At 36.8% G+C, this 18,939-nt stretch overlaps 2 protein-coding genes and 1 pseudogene across 2 annotated transcripts; 1 reads left to right on the forward strand and 2 right to left on the reverse strand.

Moving 5' to 3' along the window:
* Positions 1–260: 260 nt before the first annotated feature.
* LOC113761459 (alcohol dehydrogenase class-3) lies at positions 261–4,193 on the reverse strand. Its single transcript, XM_027304459.1, has 9 exons — positions 4,052–4,193; positions 3,809–3,945; positions 3,532–3,578; positions 3,090–3,415; positions 2,520–2,602; positions 2,365–2,440; positions 1,497–1,654; positions 824–985; positions 261–737 (listed from the first exon to the last, which is right to left on the reverse strand). The coding sequence occupies exons 1-9, from the start codon at positions 4,083–4,085 to the stop codon at positions 621–623; spliced, it is 1,140 nt and encodes a 379-aa protein (XP_027160260.1). The 5' UTR covers positions 4,086–4,193; the 3' UTR covers positions 261–620.
* A 2,955-nt stretch (positions 4,194–7,148) lies between these two features.
* Positions 7,149–8,058, forward strand: LOC113783064. The gene is made up of 2 exons (XM_027329090.1): positions 7,149–7,538; positions 7,715–8,058. The coding sequence occupies exons 1-2, from the start codon at positions 7,432–7,434 to the stop codon at positions 7,950–7,952; spliced, it is 345 nt and encodes a 114-aa protein (XP_027184891.1). The 5' UTR covers positions 7,149–7,431; the 3' UTR covers positions 7,953–8,058.
* A 5,453-nt stretch (positions 8,059–13,511) lies between these two features.
* Positions 13,512–18,367, reverse strand: LOC113783678 (annotated as a pseudogene).
* Positions 18,368–18,939: the final 572 nt, after the last annotated feature.

The raw sequence follows: 18,939 nt of genomic DNA on the forward strand, positions 1-18,939 counted from the left end.
TACGGTTTAAACTCCTACCCCTATCCTCCTCAAATCTTTTTCCCTTTTTGTTTTTTTGGTCGAAGTTGTTCCTCAAATGTTTGTTCCTCGACAGGCCAAAGAAAAAAAAACAACTACTTATCGTGAATACAAGACCATTCCACTCTCTGGTTGTCTTACGCTGGTGAATTTTTAATATGCTTAATGTTCATATACAAAAGTAGTGAGCGAGCGTCGTTCTTGTACGTACGGAGTTATAATCTGTGCATTGACAATAAGACTGACCGACAATTAACTCATGTCAACTATGAACTCACCCAAAGTTCTTGCGGGTGGGTTCAACCAGATGATGACGCTTCTTTTGGTTTACTCCCCATCGAATAAAACCACGGGCATATTTCGCCTGATCATTAACATTCATCAAGATACCTGCCGCCAAAACCAAAAAGCCCAAATGTCTTAACAGTGACAAAAAGGGGCCTTTGCTAACAAAACAAATTTAGAGGATAAGATCATCAGAAGAGTTCCACCCCCTCCCCTTTTGGAACTTCTCAAAGAGAGTGGAGGTGACAAAGGGTAGCAAAGTTCAGAGCTTCAAATGTTATTAAACTGACAACCCAAAACAACCAAAGTTGTTTCATTCACTCGAACACACTAAGCACAACGCGCAAGCAACCACCGTCATGCATCAGATCAAAAGCTTTGTTTATCTCCTCAAGCGTCAAATTGTGGGTGATGTACTCGTCTACTTTGATTTCCTGCGATATGAAGAAACAGTAAGCAGGACAAAAAAGACACGATAAAATGCTCTGGCAACGTGCTACGCAGATTCTGGAGAGCCAACCTTCTTCATATACTTGTCTACAAGCCAAGGTACTTGGGAACGACTTTTGAACCCACCAAATGCTGTTCCCTTCCATACACGACCAGTCACAAGCTGAAACGGACGAGTGGATATCTCTTGACCAGATGCTGCAACTCCGACAATAACTGATGTACCCCAGCCCTGAAATTACAGGCGTCCATCACATTCCGCCCATCAATATAACCTACCCAGGCTCGCCCCTTAATTTTGAATGGATCTAAATGGGTACCCATTTAATTGGTGAATAGTGGATTGAATTGACTCACCCATTTATATCAATTTAAAAATAATTATATATTTAAACTCAATTTTTAGTGAGAGTTAAGTAAATAAATTTAAATTTCTTACTGATCTAATAACAATAAAATACCGTTATTTCTTGTCAAACAGCATGTGAACAAATTTTAAAAATAATAAGTAGAATTTTAAGTGACTCATAAATGGATAACTGGGTATAACCACACCCATTAATTAAATGAGTATAAATAAGTTGATCCAATTATACCCATTACCCAATTATGACCCATCCAAATCCGTCCGAGTCATCCATTTTGACATCTCTACCTGAAATGTGTACAAAGAATGTAGGATGTCTTGTGCATGACCCCAAGATTGTAACATAGATCAGTAAACCAAATCGACGACAATTTACCTTGTGACAGCATTCCAAGGCAGCTCTCATGACAGAAACATTTCCAATGCATTCAAAACTATAATCAACGCCCCCATCTGTAACATCCACAATGACCTGCTGTATGGGTTTCTCATGGTCTTTTGGATTAATAAATTCTGTCACTCCAAAGTTCTTCGCTGCATACATTTTTGCCAAAAAAAATGGATGAAAGCAACTCTTGGATACTTGTCTATCAAACAAAAACTGATTAAACTTTTCCAGAGTGCCAATGAAAAACCAATGCCAGCACTGCAATTGTTACAGGTTCGAGTGACAGTTGTTTACCAATTAAAAGAAAATCTCCAACTTATGGTGATAAATATGATTAATTTTTGAGCTATTAAGCAGCAGGAATATTCAAGAATTTTACATTAAACAGTTCAAAAAGTCATCCGTACAGTGCCTTCTACTCTGATAATGAAAGCCAATTAAAAATAGAAAAAACTTTTAACTTATGATGACAAACATCACTAGTTCTGGACTCGATCAATGAAAACAACATTCAAGAATTATAGTTTAGGCAGTTCAAAAAGGTAGATAATTTAAACCCTACATAACAACAATCCAAGAGTTGGTAATTTCAAGAAATAAATGCAGCAAGAGCTTTTTCTTTTCCCTTTCCCTTTCTCCTTGTAGAACATCAACCTCAAACCAGCACTGTAAAAAAGAACCCCAAAAGCCCGGGATTCTCATTGAATCCAACATGTCTCAATCTCAAACATTCATAAGGGCAATATTATTCTTTAGCAATAGAAAGAAAAATGGAAACAAAACAAATTCTTAAATACTCAGCAGGGTGTTAGCCGCTATTAGAAATTCCAGAAACATGGGTAATATTGTACTGTACCTCTATCAAACTTCGTGCTATCTATATCCAAGCCAATGATTCGGGAAGCACCCGCTGCCTTTGCACCCTCTGCAACCTATAGATTAATACTTGAGTTATTCAAGGAAATCACACAAATTTCAGCATTATAAGGTTAGCACTTATCAGATACTTACAGCAAGCCCTACAGTGCCAAGGCCAAAAATAGCAACAGTGGAACCTGGTTCTACCTTTGCAGTGTTCCAAACAGCTCCAAGACCTAAACGTCATCATAGAATAACTAGGGGCACATCACATGAGAGGATACTAATGCTTCGTGTAGGCAAATAAAGACGTGTACAACAACAATTAACCAGTATGCTGCATTAATTCAGGCAGATCAAAATGCAAATCACTGAAACTTAATTCCAAAAGGTTGAAAACTCAAACTGTAATGAAAGAGAGAAAGAAGACAGCAGAATTGTATTGTGTACCTACTGTGCTAATAAGAGAGCCAACTACCGTTTGTGCTAAAAAAAAAGGAGCAATTTAGACACATGAGATCCTCATTTTCCATGAGCAAAGGTGGTCTGAGAAGACACACCACAAATTTATATCAATATAGGTATTCTCAAAAAATTCAAAGCTATCCAAGTCATCTTAAGAAAATCGAAAATAGTATGTAAGAATTTTGTAGGCACTTCGCAATTACTTTCTCCATGTAGTCTGCATACAACCATAATTATAAGAAATAAACAAAGCTTTACCAGTTGGAACCCCACAACCGAGAAGACATACTTTCTCCAAAGGAGCATTTGGATCAATCTTTGCAACACTAACATCATGGACAACAGTGTACTGACTAAATGTTGAAGTTCCCATGAAATGATAGATGGGTTTCCCATTGATAGAAAAACGACTCTTGCGATCATTCATCATAACTCCAACTCCTGTGGCAGCCCTTACTTTGCCACAGAGGTTGGTCTTTCCCGACTTGCAGAACTTGCATTCCCTGCATTCTGCCTGGTAACAAGGTATTACATGGTCCCCGGGCTTGACTTCAGTCACACCTTCGCCAACACTTTCAACTATTCTGCAATTTCCATGGCAATAAAAAGGGGAAGCACTGTATTAACGTTTCCTCTTCAGCATTTCACCTAACCAAAAGCCCCCAAGTACATTGAAAAGTACAACAAAAGGGGAACATACCCTGCAGCCTCATGACCAAGAATACATGGGAAGAGACCCTCAGGATCCTTCAAACAAAATGACAGGTAGTCAGAAAAGTGAGCCAAGGGAACTCAATGTCAAAGCACAATACCAGAAACAGCAGCAGCACAGGTTATGATACTGTACACCGCAAGTTTACCGCAAGCATCCCAGATTGAAGATCAATCAGCATTAATTTTGGGATATCTTCTCTCAAGAACATCAGACCAGTAGCAGCAAACTACATATCATTTCCTCGAATTTAATCCATACTCACCTTGCCACTCCAGGTGTATGCATCTGTATGGCAGAGGGCAGTGTAGAGGATCTTGACTCGAACTTCGCCGGCTTGAGGCGGAGCCACCTGCACGTCCTCGATTACCAAAGGTTTATTGGGTTCCCAGGCCACCGCCGCTTTTCATTGCCAAATTTCCAGCCAGATCCCACATCAGTATCAGCCAAAAAAAAAAATCAAATGCAAAACAACATGAACGATCAAATGAAATCAAAGGAAAAGTACCTTTGCAAGTAATCACTTGACCTTGCGTAGCCATAATTACTTACTTATCTTTGAGATTTTTTTTGCAACCACAGATCGGCCGACGATAAACGAAAGGACACTTAACTGTAGAGTGACCACGACTGAGGAGTAGGCGAAATCATACTTGATCATTATCACCGGAAGTATTATAGCCACAACGCTGACCCATGTTGACCCCCCCCCCCCCTCCCCCAAACCACAAAAAAAAAAATTTATAAATAAAAAGGCTGATCCGGCCCTTGTTTGATCCGGAAGTATAAATCCGTCGCATTGAATTTGAATGCAACAAAAGGCCCAAGTTTGGTTTGGGTAAAATTCTTCACATGCATGTGCCCGTGGAAATGGATGAAGTCATTTACGCCAGTTTATCAGATTGAACAAAGCCCATTTACTTCTTTCGGACCAAAATTGCTGACCTTGTTGTTTAACAAAGGGAGAACATTTAATTGGTCCATGAAAAGTGCTAGTGTTGATTCTTTTTTTTTTTTTTTTTTTTAAGCCAATCGATAACATCTATAATATCCTATTCTAAGAAGAGAGGAGGAATCCAACTGAATTGTACAAGGGGCTAGATGTTCCAACTGAGGCATGTCTATTGTTGGTTGAAAACTATATGCTTGAAGGGCTCACTTTGGTGTTGAGCCCTGAATAGGCCAATAATAATAATAATAGAGAAGTTAGCACGAAATGAATAGGGAAATTCTTGATTTTCCGTTGATACAATATATATATATATTTGATTTTACAAAATAGGGATTGCAAGAAATAAAATGTTAAAAGTCGAAATTTGGCACGACAAAGGCTGTCCTTTTAGTTTTTACCATCCGAATGGAACTATTAGGCACACAGGTTTGTTTGGATAGAGTATTATTTGAAATAATTACTGTAACATTTTTTGTGATGTAATGTATGTGAGATAAAAAGGTAGTTGGGAATATAAAAAGATAGGTTGAAAAATGTGTTTATGGTTTGTTTGGATTGGGCTTTATTTCCCCAAATTTATTTGCTTACATCATCATTACAATTTCCAATACACCTTTTTACCTTCCCAATTACCTTTTTATCTCACATACATCACATCACAAAAAAGTGCTACAGTAAAAATATCTCTAATAATTCACAATCCAAACAGTTTAATTTGGGATAATTTTACTATCCAAACAAATCCACATGTGGTTCTGTTTGCTTTTTAGTTCATACTAGACCCATTTAGAACTGATTATTTTTCCTGTTTCCTTCAACCAAAAAAAAAAAAAAAGATTCTTTTTCCTGTTTAATTATCCACCGCCTTGTTGGGCCACACGATCTAAGCGTAATGAACTCTACTTCCCAATTGCCATGTATTGGCACGTGCAATATTTTCCCACCCCAGAAAAGGAAAAAAAAAATTTTCCCAGATTCGTTGGTTGCTGCAGAGATGAATCCAATCTAAAGAAGAAAGAAAGAAGAAAAAAACTGATTAAGTAAATCGTGAAATGTCAGCATCCTCCAGCGTGAAGATGGTGATACCTTGAAAAGAAGAAGAAGAGCAGGGATAGTGAATCTGGGTCAAATCGTCACACCTGTCATCCAGTAATCATTTACCACCAGTCCTTATCAACTATCATAATGGTGGTCAACCATTTTGACCAGTGGAATCCTATTCCTATCCACCATCCAGTCCCAAGTTACTGCTATTAGCATCACATTCTAGTTACTTTGGGAAGAAATCTTGCCAGTGTCATAAACTACTACTGCAGTAATAAAATACCATCATGTTGGGGAGGTTAAATCTGGGGCCGGCCGGCTAATTAATTTGCTTAATGACCCACCCTATATTTAGATATTCCTGAAGTTTTTTTTTTTTTTTTTTTTTGACTAATGTGCAATGAAAGTGATAACCCTCTTTGTGTCCATTTAGCTTTGCATACAAGAAACGTGCTTATATTAAGGAAGGAACGAGGCCATCGCACAAACATCGCTCCTAGGTTTATTGATTTTCCCAAGTTAGTAGCTTTTGGGCGGTGGTGTGATTATATATGCTCTTTGAACCGCCAGCTGGTGCATTATTTTTCTAGAGCAACAAAAGCAATTTGATAAATGAAGCTCAAATGAGGCTAATAATAATATTGGGATTAATCTTGTATACACTGACTGACAGTGTATACATTTTCATTATTGGATGTACGATATATAATTCAAATTTGAATTTGAAGTTCAAATTTTACATACGTGTCGTGTCATACATCAAATCGTGATAGTGTATACACTGTCGGTGTATATAAGATTTACTCATAATATTGTGATACATTACCATTGTTTTCATTAAAACCCGAAATTAAAAGATAAATCTCATAGTTATTCATTATTGTGTAGACTAATAGAGTAGTAATAATTATAAATTAGACAACCGTCGACTCTTCTTTTTTTTTTTCATCGATATAACTTTTTTTTTTCTTTTTTTATAAATGGAAGATTTTGAATCCAAGATTTTTTATTTACAATTCCTCCCTCAAATATGACTAGTTTGTTGTCACGCTTTGTCAATTAGGCTACAAAAATGAATTTAAGTATGGTATATTTATTGTGCTGTGGTTGATTCTAATTGTTACCCTAAAACTATAGTTGTTTATGGACTTCAAACTGTTGAATGCTTATTAATTAAATAATGCAAACAAAAACAATAAAGATGATTGAAAAGTGTGTTGGGATAGATGATTATTTGGAATAATTTTTTTAAAAAAAAAATATTATAATATTTTTTTGATATGATGTATGTGAAATAAAAAGGTGATTGAAAAACGCGTTGATAATGCAAGTAAATTAATGCGTGTAAATAAGGTGTAAATAATGTGTAAAGCCAAACACGCTAAGATACGTCCAAATCGGTGATTGGTACAAGGTTTTGGTATTCAGAGTCCTTGGTGCTACCAAATTGGTCGAAGGCGTACTGAGGGGCTGAAAAAAAAAAAGATATGTAGAATAAAACTTTACGAAAATAAAGAAGCTTTTTTAAAGAAACCCCCGCTTGCTTATCAACTACAATAAATATGCGCGGGTGTGCGGTAACCATAATCCAGACATACACACAGTTGCTTTTCCCATTCCTTGTGGAGTCTCTCATTTAACTTATCAAAACAAAAGCAGAACCTCTCCGGTCTCTAAAGTCTCTCTCAACCCGACCTGCTTCTTCCTTAAACCTAGAAATCTCAGGGCCGTATGCTTTGTGCCTCCATAATTCACTTTCATCAGTTCATGCTAGTATCAAAGAGGAGCAGGCAGGGACCGACAAAAGAGAAGATAACTCAGCACAAGTTGTACAGTTGGCAGTATATTATTGTACCCTTGCCCTAAACTTCCCTCGCTAATTAATTCCTTTCATGGCCGCTGAGTCTACCTCAGACTCTTCGTCTAATTTAAGAATTATTGTCCAAAAGAACCCATCGGAGTCCCAACTCTCGGAGTTGGGCATCAAGTCCTGGCCAAAGTAAGTCTCTCTCTCTCTAATCTCTACCGCTCCCTCTTCTTCTTCTTCTCTTTCTTTTTTGGCCTTTTTCTTTTATCCTTGTTTTCATCTCGTGTCATTATTCTTTTTCATTTTATGTGACTGATTTGGGATGAAACCCAAAAATATATATATATATATATATATATAAAAAAAAGGTGGGGTTGCTCGCCAGGAAAGTACCAACTGAAGTTTGATGCACGAGAGACTTGTTATCTGCTGAGAGGGAGAGTTAAAGTGTATCCCAAGAACTCGTCGGAGGTGGTTGAGTTTGGAGCCGGTGATCTGGTGATAATTCCCAAAGGACTCAGTTGCACTTGGGATGTCTCGGTTGCTGTTGACAAACATTACAAGTTCGACTCTTCTTCTCCGTCGTCTTCATCATCAGGATCATGATTTTCGGTCATCTTCTTTTTAATTTTTCTTGTTCTTTTTAATCATTTTCAAGGAATGTTATTCAGATTAATTACAACTATATATATATTCATTGATTTTTTTCTTTTGTTCTCTCTTCCACCGCACAGTGAATGGTTAACTGGACCGGTTGTATCAGATTTTTTTTTTTCCCTCTTTTTAAGATTTCGTTTGGATGAGCTGTTTTTGGCGTTTTTGTCGTGTAGTTGTGAAGAAAGAAGGCACGATCTTTTTCAGCAGTCAAAGAAAGGGAAAACAATTAGTCAATCCATGTCCTATTCAAACTCAAAGTTCTTTGTCTACCAAAAAAAAAAGAAGCTGTATATGTTCCTTTGACTGGTCAAAATTATGATATTTTATCGTGAAATTGCACGACCTTTTGTAAGCAATGATTTAGCCACCGTACACGGAGAACGCCACCTCTGCCCCCGTAGTTCCCAACCCCATTTTGAAATACCAAAAAAAAAAGGGGAAAGATTACAAAGAAACAAACCCATTAAACCAGCAAAGGGACCGACAGTGTTGTTAGATCCAGACCAGATCGTGAATCGATCTTTTTTTCGAACTGATTTGTAGCGCAAAATTGTTTTGATAAAAATTCAGTCAAAATCGTCAAAAATCTACTAAATTATTAATCTGATTTGACTGGTTTATCCGATTATTTAACCTTTTTTTTCTTCTTTTCAAACATAATTTGAATTATCTGAATTGTAACAATTTCATATATTAATAGAAATCAGAAAATATCGTTTACTTAATGTAAATGTTAAAATCTTTCACTTTTCTGAATGATATCTAAATCAAGATGTTTTTCATCTCTATGATATTATTAATTTAGCATCAATAATTTCAACTTGCATTATTAATTTGTTTTAATTTAATTTTTTAAGTAGTTTTGGATAATGAACATATTTTAACCATGAATTTACATTTTTTATATTCTAATTAGGTGTGTATTTGATTGTAAGTCTAATCTTTTTGAAACATTTTTTATGATTAGTCGAATATAATTAAGAATTTAATTTCAATATTTCTAAAATTTATAAAAATATAAAATAATTATAACATTGTACTGACGTCGGTGAGTTTTTTAGAACAGTCTGACCGATCCAATCAATTAACCCCTGATCCAATGATTTAGCCGAGTCACTATCCGATACGAATTTAACAACATTGGGGATCACGAATGCACGAAAGACAGACAGATGGCTCCTAAATCTCCGGTACCCAAAATAGGGCGGTAAAATAATTAAATCCTCTGAGACCAGCATGGCCTTTGGTCAAAGGAACAGTTTCAAAAATCTTTCATTGGCCTCCTCCTAAATTTTAAAAATTTCATTAACCTCTATTGAAATTAACTATGTTATAACATTTCAGCTGAACCAACAATAAAAAAAAGTGATATCATAAAAGAGAAAGATAAATATTATTTTACCATTGCCCCTCATCTATTGTATTAATTAGTTAATCTAATACAAAAAGTAATGACTATTTTCAAACTAAAATTGATCACATATAGCATAATAGATTACAAACAATGAACATTTTTTTAAGCCTATCAATTATCTACAACATAGACATCTTTTCTATATCTATATTCAGAAGCATCTAAGACGATGCAACTACTAACTAATAAATTAAAGAAAAATACTAGAATTTGTTTTATTGATTATCATGGATCATATCACATATAACATCAGAAAAAGGTATATTGTTTTATATTTTTCACTACTGTTAGGCCCATTGTTAAGATTCAAAAAAGATCAATCACAAATAATTAAAAAAATTGCAAGAAAAACACTACAGAAACCAAACTATAACATCACAAAAATTTCAACAACTAACCTTAAAATGTTGACAAAAAACACGATTTTGAGGACCCCATGGTAGGAATTATATTCTCCTCTTTAGCACCCTTTCTCTAGTGGTATATTTGTAATAATGTGTTTCATAATTACTGTTAATTCAGTTTAATAATGGTTAACTATGACTTACCTAATTATGTTAGCATAATTGTGTAATATCCAAAAGGTTGTGAGGCTTGCAAAGTCATTTTGTTGTTAATGATGTCAGCTTTGCGCCCCAAAATTCTAACAGGGGAGATCAGTGTAATTTTTGAAAAACTTAAAATGAGGCTAGTGAGATAATTAGAAACCTCATAAGATATTTTTAAATTTTTCCCTTAGCCAAATGATAAGCACACCAAGGTGGAAAGGGATTGAAGGAATATGGAATGTGTTTGGATAATGGTTTATTTGCAAAAAAAAAAAAATTTTAATTGCATCATAAACACGTTTTTAACAATATTTTTAATTTTGCAATCATCGTTTTATCTTAAATATAAAAGTGTTATAGTACGTTATTTAACTTTGAGGCTTAAGTTGTCACAGGCTATAAAAGAATAGTAGTATGATCCACTCCTACGGTATTAATATTAACTAGTGCTTAAGGTGCACTCTAACGTGCGTGGAATTAACAAAAAAATATATTTATCACAATTATCTATTTATTAAGCTTTTTTAATGAATTTTATGAGTCAAATTTCATTATAATGTAGATAATCATACACAAAACGAAGATTCTCGAATTAGCATGAGAAAGTTGTAGTTAGATGATAATTAAATAGATAACTACATTTTGATTCAAATAATTATCTATAATTGAGATAAATTTGCCCTTATAATTAAGGATATATTAAAAATTTTAAAAAATAACACGGTGTGTTACACCATACAATAATTGAATGACGCTCTTCCTTTATATATTGTATAAATAAGAGTTATATTGTATATATAAGAGTTAATGGAAAAAGGAGATAAAGATAAATTTAAAAATAATAAAGTTAATATCAAATCAACTACTTACACGGTCTTTATTATTGTATAGATATATATTAGTAAATATGATCTCTGGCATTGAATGACGAGACCCGCCCACTATTTATGACGGGAATTAATATCAGCCACCCAGGGGAATAGAGAATACGGAATCTACCAGTATGCCATGTACTTTGAGTCTTTGACTAAGCTCACAACTCATATTGGCTCCTTTCTCTTTTGGGTAAAGGTCCAATTCAACTGGAACTCGTTTCCTTTGTCTGGATCACTTTCAACTCCGTCTCCGTCCTAGAACCGGGATCGCAATCCAAATCGCCTTTTGTCTGTCTGTCTGTCTGCTCAGCGGTCCGTGGACTATCCCCCTTTCCTGAATTTTTAACCAAAGGATATTTGCAACACCCGGTTGAATTATAAGCCGCTATTCCGATCCCTTAGTGTTATCATTTGACCAAAAGAAAAAAGCAAAACCCAAAGAATATCAGTTTACGTTGCTGCTGACGAACCAACTCTTTTTCTTTTTTGACCAAAAGAGCAGACGAACCAACTATTTTAGCAGATAACTACAAGGGGTCACCAGAAGTAGGGTATTGAACAGGACTCAAACGGTGCCGGACAAGGGGCACAGACGGTTGCACCTGTGCAACCGTCCCCAACGATTTTAACCATTTTCAATAGCGCGTAACTTTGGTTGCACACAGCGTAACTTTATTTGCAACACGTGTAATTTTAGTATAAAACTTTGTGAATCCCACACACGGTGTAAAAATTAATGCACAACTTGTGATTTGGACCGCACAATTTGTTGAGGCCAAATCATGACCATTAACAGCTCAGGATGACCGCTCCTGCCCCGTTTCCAACGGTGCCAACATCATTTCCCCCAAGGAGAAGCAGTAACAACGTAGACATACTATAGGAGTAGCAGCAGGAGGTCTCTCCCACCATCCCCTTCCACAAGACCCATGTTGTAATAGAATAGGATTTTTTTTTTTTTAAAAAAGGCAGATAATAATAATGATTTTTCACAAAAAAGTTAAATGACCACAAATTTAAATGTCAATCCCAAAATCCAGAATCTCTCCGCAGAGACATCCCCTAAGCTTTCTGTCATTCATAAATTTCACAATTCTTCTAAGACCTATATCCACATCATGGATTAACTGTTAGGAAGTTTGACGTTTGTTGCCAACTACAGAGAATTTCTTAGGCTGTACAGCATTCATTTGGCGGAAGAACGAGGCAAAGCAAATATACAGACTTGCCTGGGATACTCTTCGCGCCCAGACTTTACAAGTCAACGCATACAATACAAAACAAAAGAAAGCAAAAGAAGTCACTGAAGAACCCATTTCCCGTTAGCTACTTGACTCCATTACAGCCAAACCAGGAGTTCCTGCAACATAATTCAGAAAATTTAACATGTACGGGACAAAAAAACTTTGGAAGGATAAAGCATGCGAGATGAAAAAAACTTGTCTGCATAAGAACTCATAGTCAAATGTCATAAATGTGGAGCAAATATGGGACAATACTATTGCCGGGTCACATGTATCAAAGCATGTATGAACCAAGTGAAAATTCCACCAGAAGATGCACAAAACACCACAAACAAATCATCTTTCTTTGCAGAAAGTAATGAAGTGGGAGTCAATTTTTCAATTCCATGCTTCCATTAGCAAAATCCATATTTGCCAAAGCAAAATAAGCATGACAAGGCAGTATTCCTAAACAAACAGTGAAAGGAAGCCTGACAGTAAGAGATAGAACCTGGAACCAAGCAAAAGAGTATATTGCTTCCCATATCATATACTAATCCTCTATATGTAGCATATTATTCAAGAAAGCTGCCAAACCAGAAAATTGTTGCCTATATCATGCTTCATTTATTTAGGAAATGATGCAATCCACATCGCACCAAAGGCTTACTACTCCAGTTTCTACAACTTATGTACTGATAGCCTACTCCTATCTGATCACCTTTTGGTGACCACGGCCCTCAGAGGGAAGACCAACATGATTAGATGATAGTGTCTGTCTTATAAATCCATAAAATAAGATCACAAATTAGGGTGAAAAAGCTGATTTGATAAATAAGCCATCATGGTCTGGCACTCTATGCCATAAGTCTCAACCAGTAAAAATGAGAGAAAGAGTTAAAAATGTGCCAATTTCTCAACAATTGCATAATTTAGAACCAAGGATACCTATTCTTCTTTTTCTATTTCATTTTCAAGTTAGTAGTCAAAATACAAAAAGGAAAGAGGAGACTGATTTGCACAAATCTGGTAAGTAAATGCACATACATTTGAGAGCAGCTCACTGGAAGCAATGACTATATTGCAGTGGGCAGTTTTCCATATAATGGATGAGGGTGGACATATTTAATACAGAAAATACAGGGTGAAGTACAACTTTTGGCCTCTATCCCACCCAACCCAATCCAACTTATGCTTGCAAGTATATAGTACCCATGGACTTGTATAAATATTAATGCCAGATTAAGGAACATACCATAAGGTATTGCAACATCTAAAAAGCCAGTAGAACATAATTTTTAACAATGATTCGAAATATCAGATTATGTTCAAGACATTTATACATAGAACCTGGGGCAGCAGAAGTAGAGGGGAAGGGATAAGAATTGAGTGAAGAAGAGAAACACATTGAGGTCAGGAGGTTGGGGATTGGGGATTACCATCTCTAGTCAGTACGAAGAAGGATTTTATTACTTGCTAGTTATGAACGTACATTCACATACACAAGAAGTAGATGAATCAATGGTAGTACTGGTCACACCTTCATAAAAAACTAAAAATATACAAGTCCTCCACAATCTGGAACACTATTCTACCTCAGGTATGTTGTGCTGTTGGAAAGATGTTTGATGTGCTACTATTCAATCTGTAAGCTCCATCATACTGCAGGATCCTCAGTTTTCCTTCCTGAGTTCACAAGGCAGTTAAACCTTGTAAGTCAAAACCAAACCACCCAAAGAAAGGAAATTCTCGGTGTTCCAAATGACACACCTTGGTTCCATAAACAAGACCTCCTCCCACAGAAGGATGAAAACAAGCTACATTGACCTCATCTTGAGCACTAGGAAGCACGCTAACAAGTTCCAGATCTGAGACCCTGTAGACCTGATCCCAAAGTGCCAAAGATAAACTTTTAAGAAAAACCACCTGTAAATAACCAACTTCAATTCACAAAAGAGTCAGAGAAATCAATAGCGCTGTACTGATACATGTAACATGTTTCTCAGCTATACAACCAAGAAATGACTTTTTAAGGCCAAACAATAATCAACTGTACCTCTAAAACTGTATAAACTGGCAGTGAGACTTCTCCATTCATCACAATGCTTTTCAGAAGAGAACTATGACGGCGACCATACGCGAGCAATATGTGTTCCGACGTGGGTGAGAACTGCAAAGTAAACAATAAGAAGGCTCAATTTACAAGTATATTTTGCCACTGCCAACCCCACCCTTTACTGGAATCAAAGTATAGTATGCTAAACATTAGGAATCTTATGATAACGATACAATTTTAAAAGCCTGCAATTAAAATGATGAAGTGAATCAGGAGTACAAATACTTGATGTGTTTTAACATGAAATACACGCTATTAAGTACACCTGAATGATAAAAGAAGATCAATTTGCTTCTTTAATTCAACTGTAAAAAACTTACCTGGATGGAAGTCAAACAATGAGCAGCCCTAACCACCCTAGATACTAGCACTGAACCAAAACTACAGCATGTAAAAGTAACAAATACAATAAGTGAACAAAAATTGATACACGTCAAGAAGTTAAAGAAACTAAAGGGTAGAAGCTTTACGTTGACTCCTTGAGGGAGTAAATACGAAGCTCATACAAAACTTGGTGTGCTAAGGATGAGTGTCTAGTTGGAGATAATCCATCCGCTCCAATGTCTTGGTTAAGTTGTGATACAGAACTAGGTTCAGCGTCTACCTTAGGAAGTACACATGCAACACATGCAGCAAGATACCTCCCACAAGGTGAAAAATGGGCTCCCATCTCACTGAAATCACAATTTGTAACTCTATGAACCATGTGATCAATGACACAAAATGGAGGGAAAAAAAACTAATCAAGACATCAAAAGAAAAAAGGCACCCTTTTACTGACCCTCTTAAGTTTTCATTTTGGTCTTCTTCCAAATAAATGATCTCATAACTGCTAACTTTCCCTTAAAATTACAGATGCACACAAGAAATGGATCATATGGTGAAGCAATGTTAAATCCTGCCAACCCCACCCCAAAAGAAATTGTGTTGAATAGAATTATGGTCACCCAAATATGATAAATGAACAAGTCAGCGAGTCACAGTGAGTAAAATAAGAGAGCAAAGACGGTCCAAGTTTGGCAAGTTCATGCACCTGCAAAGAACTGCATGCGGTATGGTTAAGCGGCACTTGTCAGTATCTAGAGGGGCACATGGGTTTTTTATATCATGCAACCATAATCTCAGCTTAACTGTACATGGCAACTCAGCACCAACTGTGGTGGACAATGAGGCAGAAAGTTCAGACGGTATTACACCCAAAATAGGAATGGAATCAACTCTCTGAAGCGAATTCAGAATCCTATTCTCAGTAAGCTGTGGCTGTTGCTGTAAACCAGAACTTTCTGCTTCCACAGATCTGCTCATAATAGATGGCAAAACTCTGTTACACGTAAAAGAGTTGGACGTCAATGAGACATCATGTATTCCAGGATAGCCCACTGGATGCATATGACTGCTCACAGGAAGTCTAGGATGTATCCCAGCTTGACTTTGACCTATCAACCATCCTTGAAGAAAAGGTAAATCCCAAGGTGATGATTGTCTTGAAGGTAAAGAACCATTTTGACCAAATCTCGATGACTCCACCTGTCTAGGTATTGGAATGGGAAGCTCAAGAGTATGAGAAATTGATGGCAAGGGCCTAACTCCAGGACCAGGTGTCTCCTGGTCAGATGGGCCCCTGGGGTGGTACCCCTCTATATGCTGCATTTCAGATGTGTCCATAGCATCTACAGCAGTCCCAGAGATAGAATTTTGCTCCCTGTAAGCAAAAGAACTAATCAATCTATCTTGCAATCCAGTATGTGTGGTGGAAGTGGTTGCATACATATCCACTGGGAAAGCTCTCTGATCATTTTGCTCCACTAATCTTGCATTTATCTGAATCTGCATTAAAGCAGATGATCAGCTTGATTGTGATTTAAAGAACTTGAGCCATTATAGGAATGAAAACATGTCCTTACATCATCAATTGCAGATGAAGATGGATATGGGTTAAAAGAAGGTACAAGAGACAGTTCAGCAGCCACATTAAGAAGATTCCGTGAATTGATGTTTGCCATATGTAGAGAAGGGGGAGGGTACTGCAAACAGCTCAGAGACGTTGCCCTCGACATTGAGGAATTTGAAGAATCTAGATCATTGACCTGCGTATTCGTCCAACAGAGCAATTGACAAGACAGAAGAGGTACACAACCCAATAAACTCAATCAAGCATCAAACCTCAGCGGTCAAAAGCAATGGGGCAGCATGAGGATGAAAATGCACAGCACGAAGTGACCGTCTTGTCTTCAATAAAATTGTTGGTGATGAGTTCTCTCCACTTCCATTGTAGTTCCATAGATACAGCTGATTTAAAGATTGAATGTCAACTAAAAAACGACTAAAAACCACGAGATACATAAAATTTATGAGGGCAAATAAACTACAAAGTGTCAATCAACACCTTGTGACCTGATGCCACAGCAAGGAGTTCCCCTTCAGCATGGAAAGCAAGAGAAGCAATAGGACGGTCTGGAAAAGGGTAAAAACCGCAATGAGGGAAAAAGAAAGTTTTAAGAGAGATTTCTGAGTCTACATGTAGGAAATAGATACAACAACAATTCAAGCAGTTGTTAGGTATTCTTGTTTTTCCTATTTCATGAGGACAAGGTTGGGATCAGATGGAAGAATTACAGAAATCACGATATCCTATGCATTCTGATGTGTTTGCATTCCATACATGCACTTCATGATCTAAGCTTCCACTTGCAAGTATTTCATGATCCTTCGGATGAAATCTAACCTGCAAAGGCTCCATTAGCACAAAATGAAAAGGACAAAAGGACAGTTTGTTGATCTGCAGATGATCACTCAGCACAGTAAGAAAATCATGCATAAAATTTCTTTTTGACTAAAAGTAAGATAGTAGTAGACATACAAATTGCAATGTAATCTAAGGAAACATTAAGATGAGGCACTTGCAAGTCCCTTTTAACATAACTAAATCCAAATAATGAATATCACTAGCATTACCGCATCATCATAACTAGGCTAGCATTCTATTCACAAGAAGAAGAGGACAACACAGCGTATCATACCACCCAAGGTGTTCGTCGATGACCCCTCAGCACCTTCAGACAGTATCCACTTTCAGAGTCAATTATCTTTACCGTGTGATCCCCACTGCATGACCAAATCCAGACGAAATGATTACAATGCCAAGCAGGTGATAATCAAAGAAAGCAACAAGAAATAATAGCATACTGTGTAGAAGCAAGACTTTTCCCATCTGGACTAAATGCAGTAGCAATAGTAGACCTAGGAGGAGGCACCAGCGAACAATATTTGGCCGATAAATGCTCCAAAGACTCCGCCTCCACCCTGAAACAATAGATTACATCGTAGCCTCAGAAGATAGTTACAATTCTACTGCAATATGTATAGAATTTTCGAGCTATACGAATCCAAAATACATAATAGACGAAACTTGTATTAAGAGCAGAAGCAATGTCAATACCAAGAGGAAAGGCCACGTCTAGCATCTCTCTTGGCTTCACTCCGGATCCCAAACGGAGAATAGCAATTTTGCTTAGGAGCCTCTCCCCAGTGCTTCTTCGGCAAGCATTTTGTTCGTGGACATATTTCTCTTCTTGCTAACAAACGAAATACATTTCCAGCACTAGAAAAAACAAAATTAAAATTTTAAAGAGAGAGAGAGAGAGAGACTCTTTTAAAAAATTCAGCAACCATTCATAAAGAACACCATTTCTTTCCAGAGGACTCAAAATCCATTCCATCTCAATGTTCTTTGTTTTCTGAACAGCTGCCTAACGAATATTAACTAATTCACAAAATAAATGGGCTCTGTTGCTGATAAATAATCCGAATTATACCTAAAAACATAGTATAGAAGGAAATCAGAAATTAATAAATGCGTAAAACAAATCAGAACCTGTGAGGAGTTTGGGATTGAGTATGGGAGAGCGAGCCGCGATCATCGAGCCATGACTGCGCTGTCATTTCGTTCATCACCTCGTTGTCCTGTAATCACCCTCCTCCCCCATCATGTACGCAAATGCCCCGCGCGTAATAGACGTACCTTTATTTATATATTTATGCCTGGGCATATATATTGGATGGCTTTTTCTTTTTCTTTTTTTATTGACTGTAGAAGACAATAATGGAGTTTCAGAGGCAAGAGACCCGGAGACGAACTACAGCAAGAGTTTTAGAAAGCAGGAAGCTTTCCAAGTTTCCATAATCCTAGCAAGTAAAATTCTTTGGTCGGAGTCGGATAGGACAAAACCCTATATATTTAAGTGGGAGTACTAGTTTGGTTTTCTGAAATGGTTAAAAAATGGAAAGTGCGGGTCCCTCTCTGATTTCCATTTCGGATTTCTAAAACCAGATTTAGCAATTTAAACACTCTCAAGTGTCAAGTCTAATCGCATAAAAACACACCTATTTTGGGAATTGGAGTCAAAACCCCTCCGACAGCATTTCCAAATTTACCTTTTCCTTTTCTTACAGAAGTAAGAAATTGTTTAATTAAACCTAATCCCAAATTTAATCTCAAAAGCCGGCAACTTTTGAGGCAAACCTGAGGACTTAACTACCCAACCCTTAACCCCCCAAGAACGATGTGGGATAGACAGAATAGGAAAGCCTGTAAGACTGCTGCTACTAAGGGATAAAGACTCCCCACAAACCTCAGAAACCCCCTGCAATGTTTTTTCCTTTTTCCTTTTCTTATAGAAGTAAGAAATTGTTTAATTAAATCTAATCCCAAATTTAACCTCAAAAGCCGGCAACTTTTGAGACAAATCTGGGGACTTAAC

This window comes from Coffea eugenioides, chromosome 1 (genome assembly GCF_003713205.1).
Source record: "Coffea eugenioides isolate CCC68of chromosome 1, Ceug_1.0, whole genome shotgun sequence".
NCBI lineage: Eukaryota > Viridiplantae > Streptophyta > Magnoliopsida > Gentianales > Rubiaceae > Coffea > Coffea eugenioides.

What these genes read in the sequence shown, in the direction of transcription:
- LOC113761459 (XM_027304459.1), bottom strand. Translation starts at nt 4,085, where the DNA reads ATGGCTACGCAAGGTCAAGTGATTACTTGCAAAG. An exon ending in CGGTTGTGGGGTTCCAACTG is followed by an intron (nt 2,603 to 3,089) that starts GTAAAGCTTTGT and finishes GATGACGTTTAG; the next exon opens with GTCTTGGAGCTGTTTGGAAC. An exon ending in TTGGCACTGTAGGGCTTGCT is followed by an intron (nt 2,441 to 2,519) that starts GTAAGTATCTGA and finishes ATTAATCTATAG; the next exon opens with GTTGCAGAGGGTGCAAAGGC.
- LOC113783064 (XM_027329090.1), top strand. Translation starts at nt 7,432, where the DNA reads ATGGCCGCTGAGTCTACCTCAGACTCTTCGTCTAATTTAAGAATTATT. An exon ending in GGCATCAAGTCCTGGCCAAA is followed by an intron (nt 7,539 to 7,714) that starts GTAAGTCTCTCT and finishes TATAAAAAAAAG; the next exon opens with GTGGGGTTGCTCGCCAGGAA.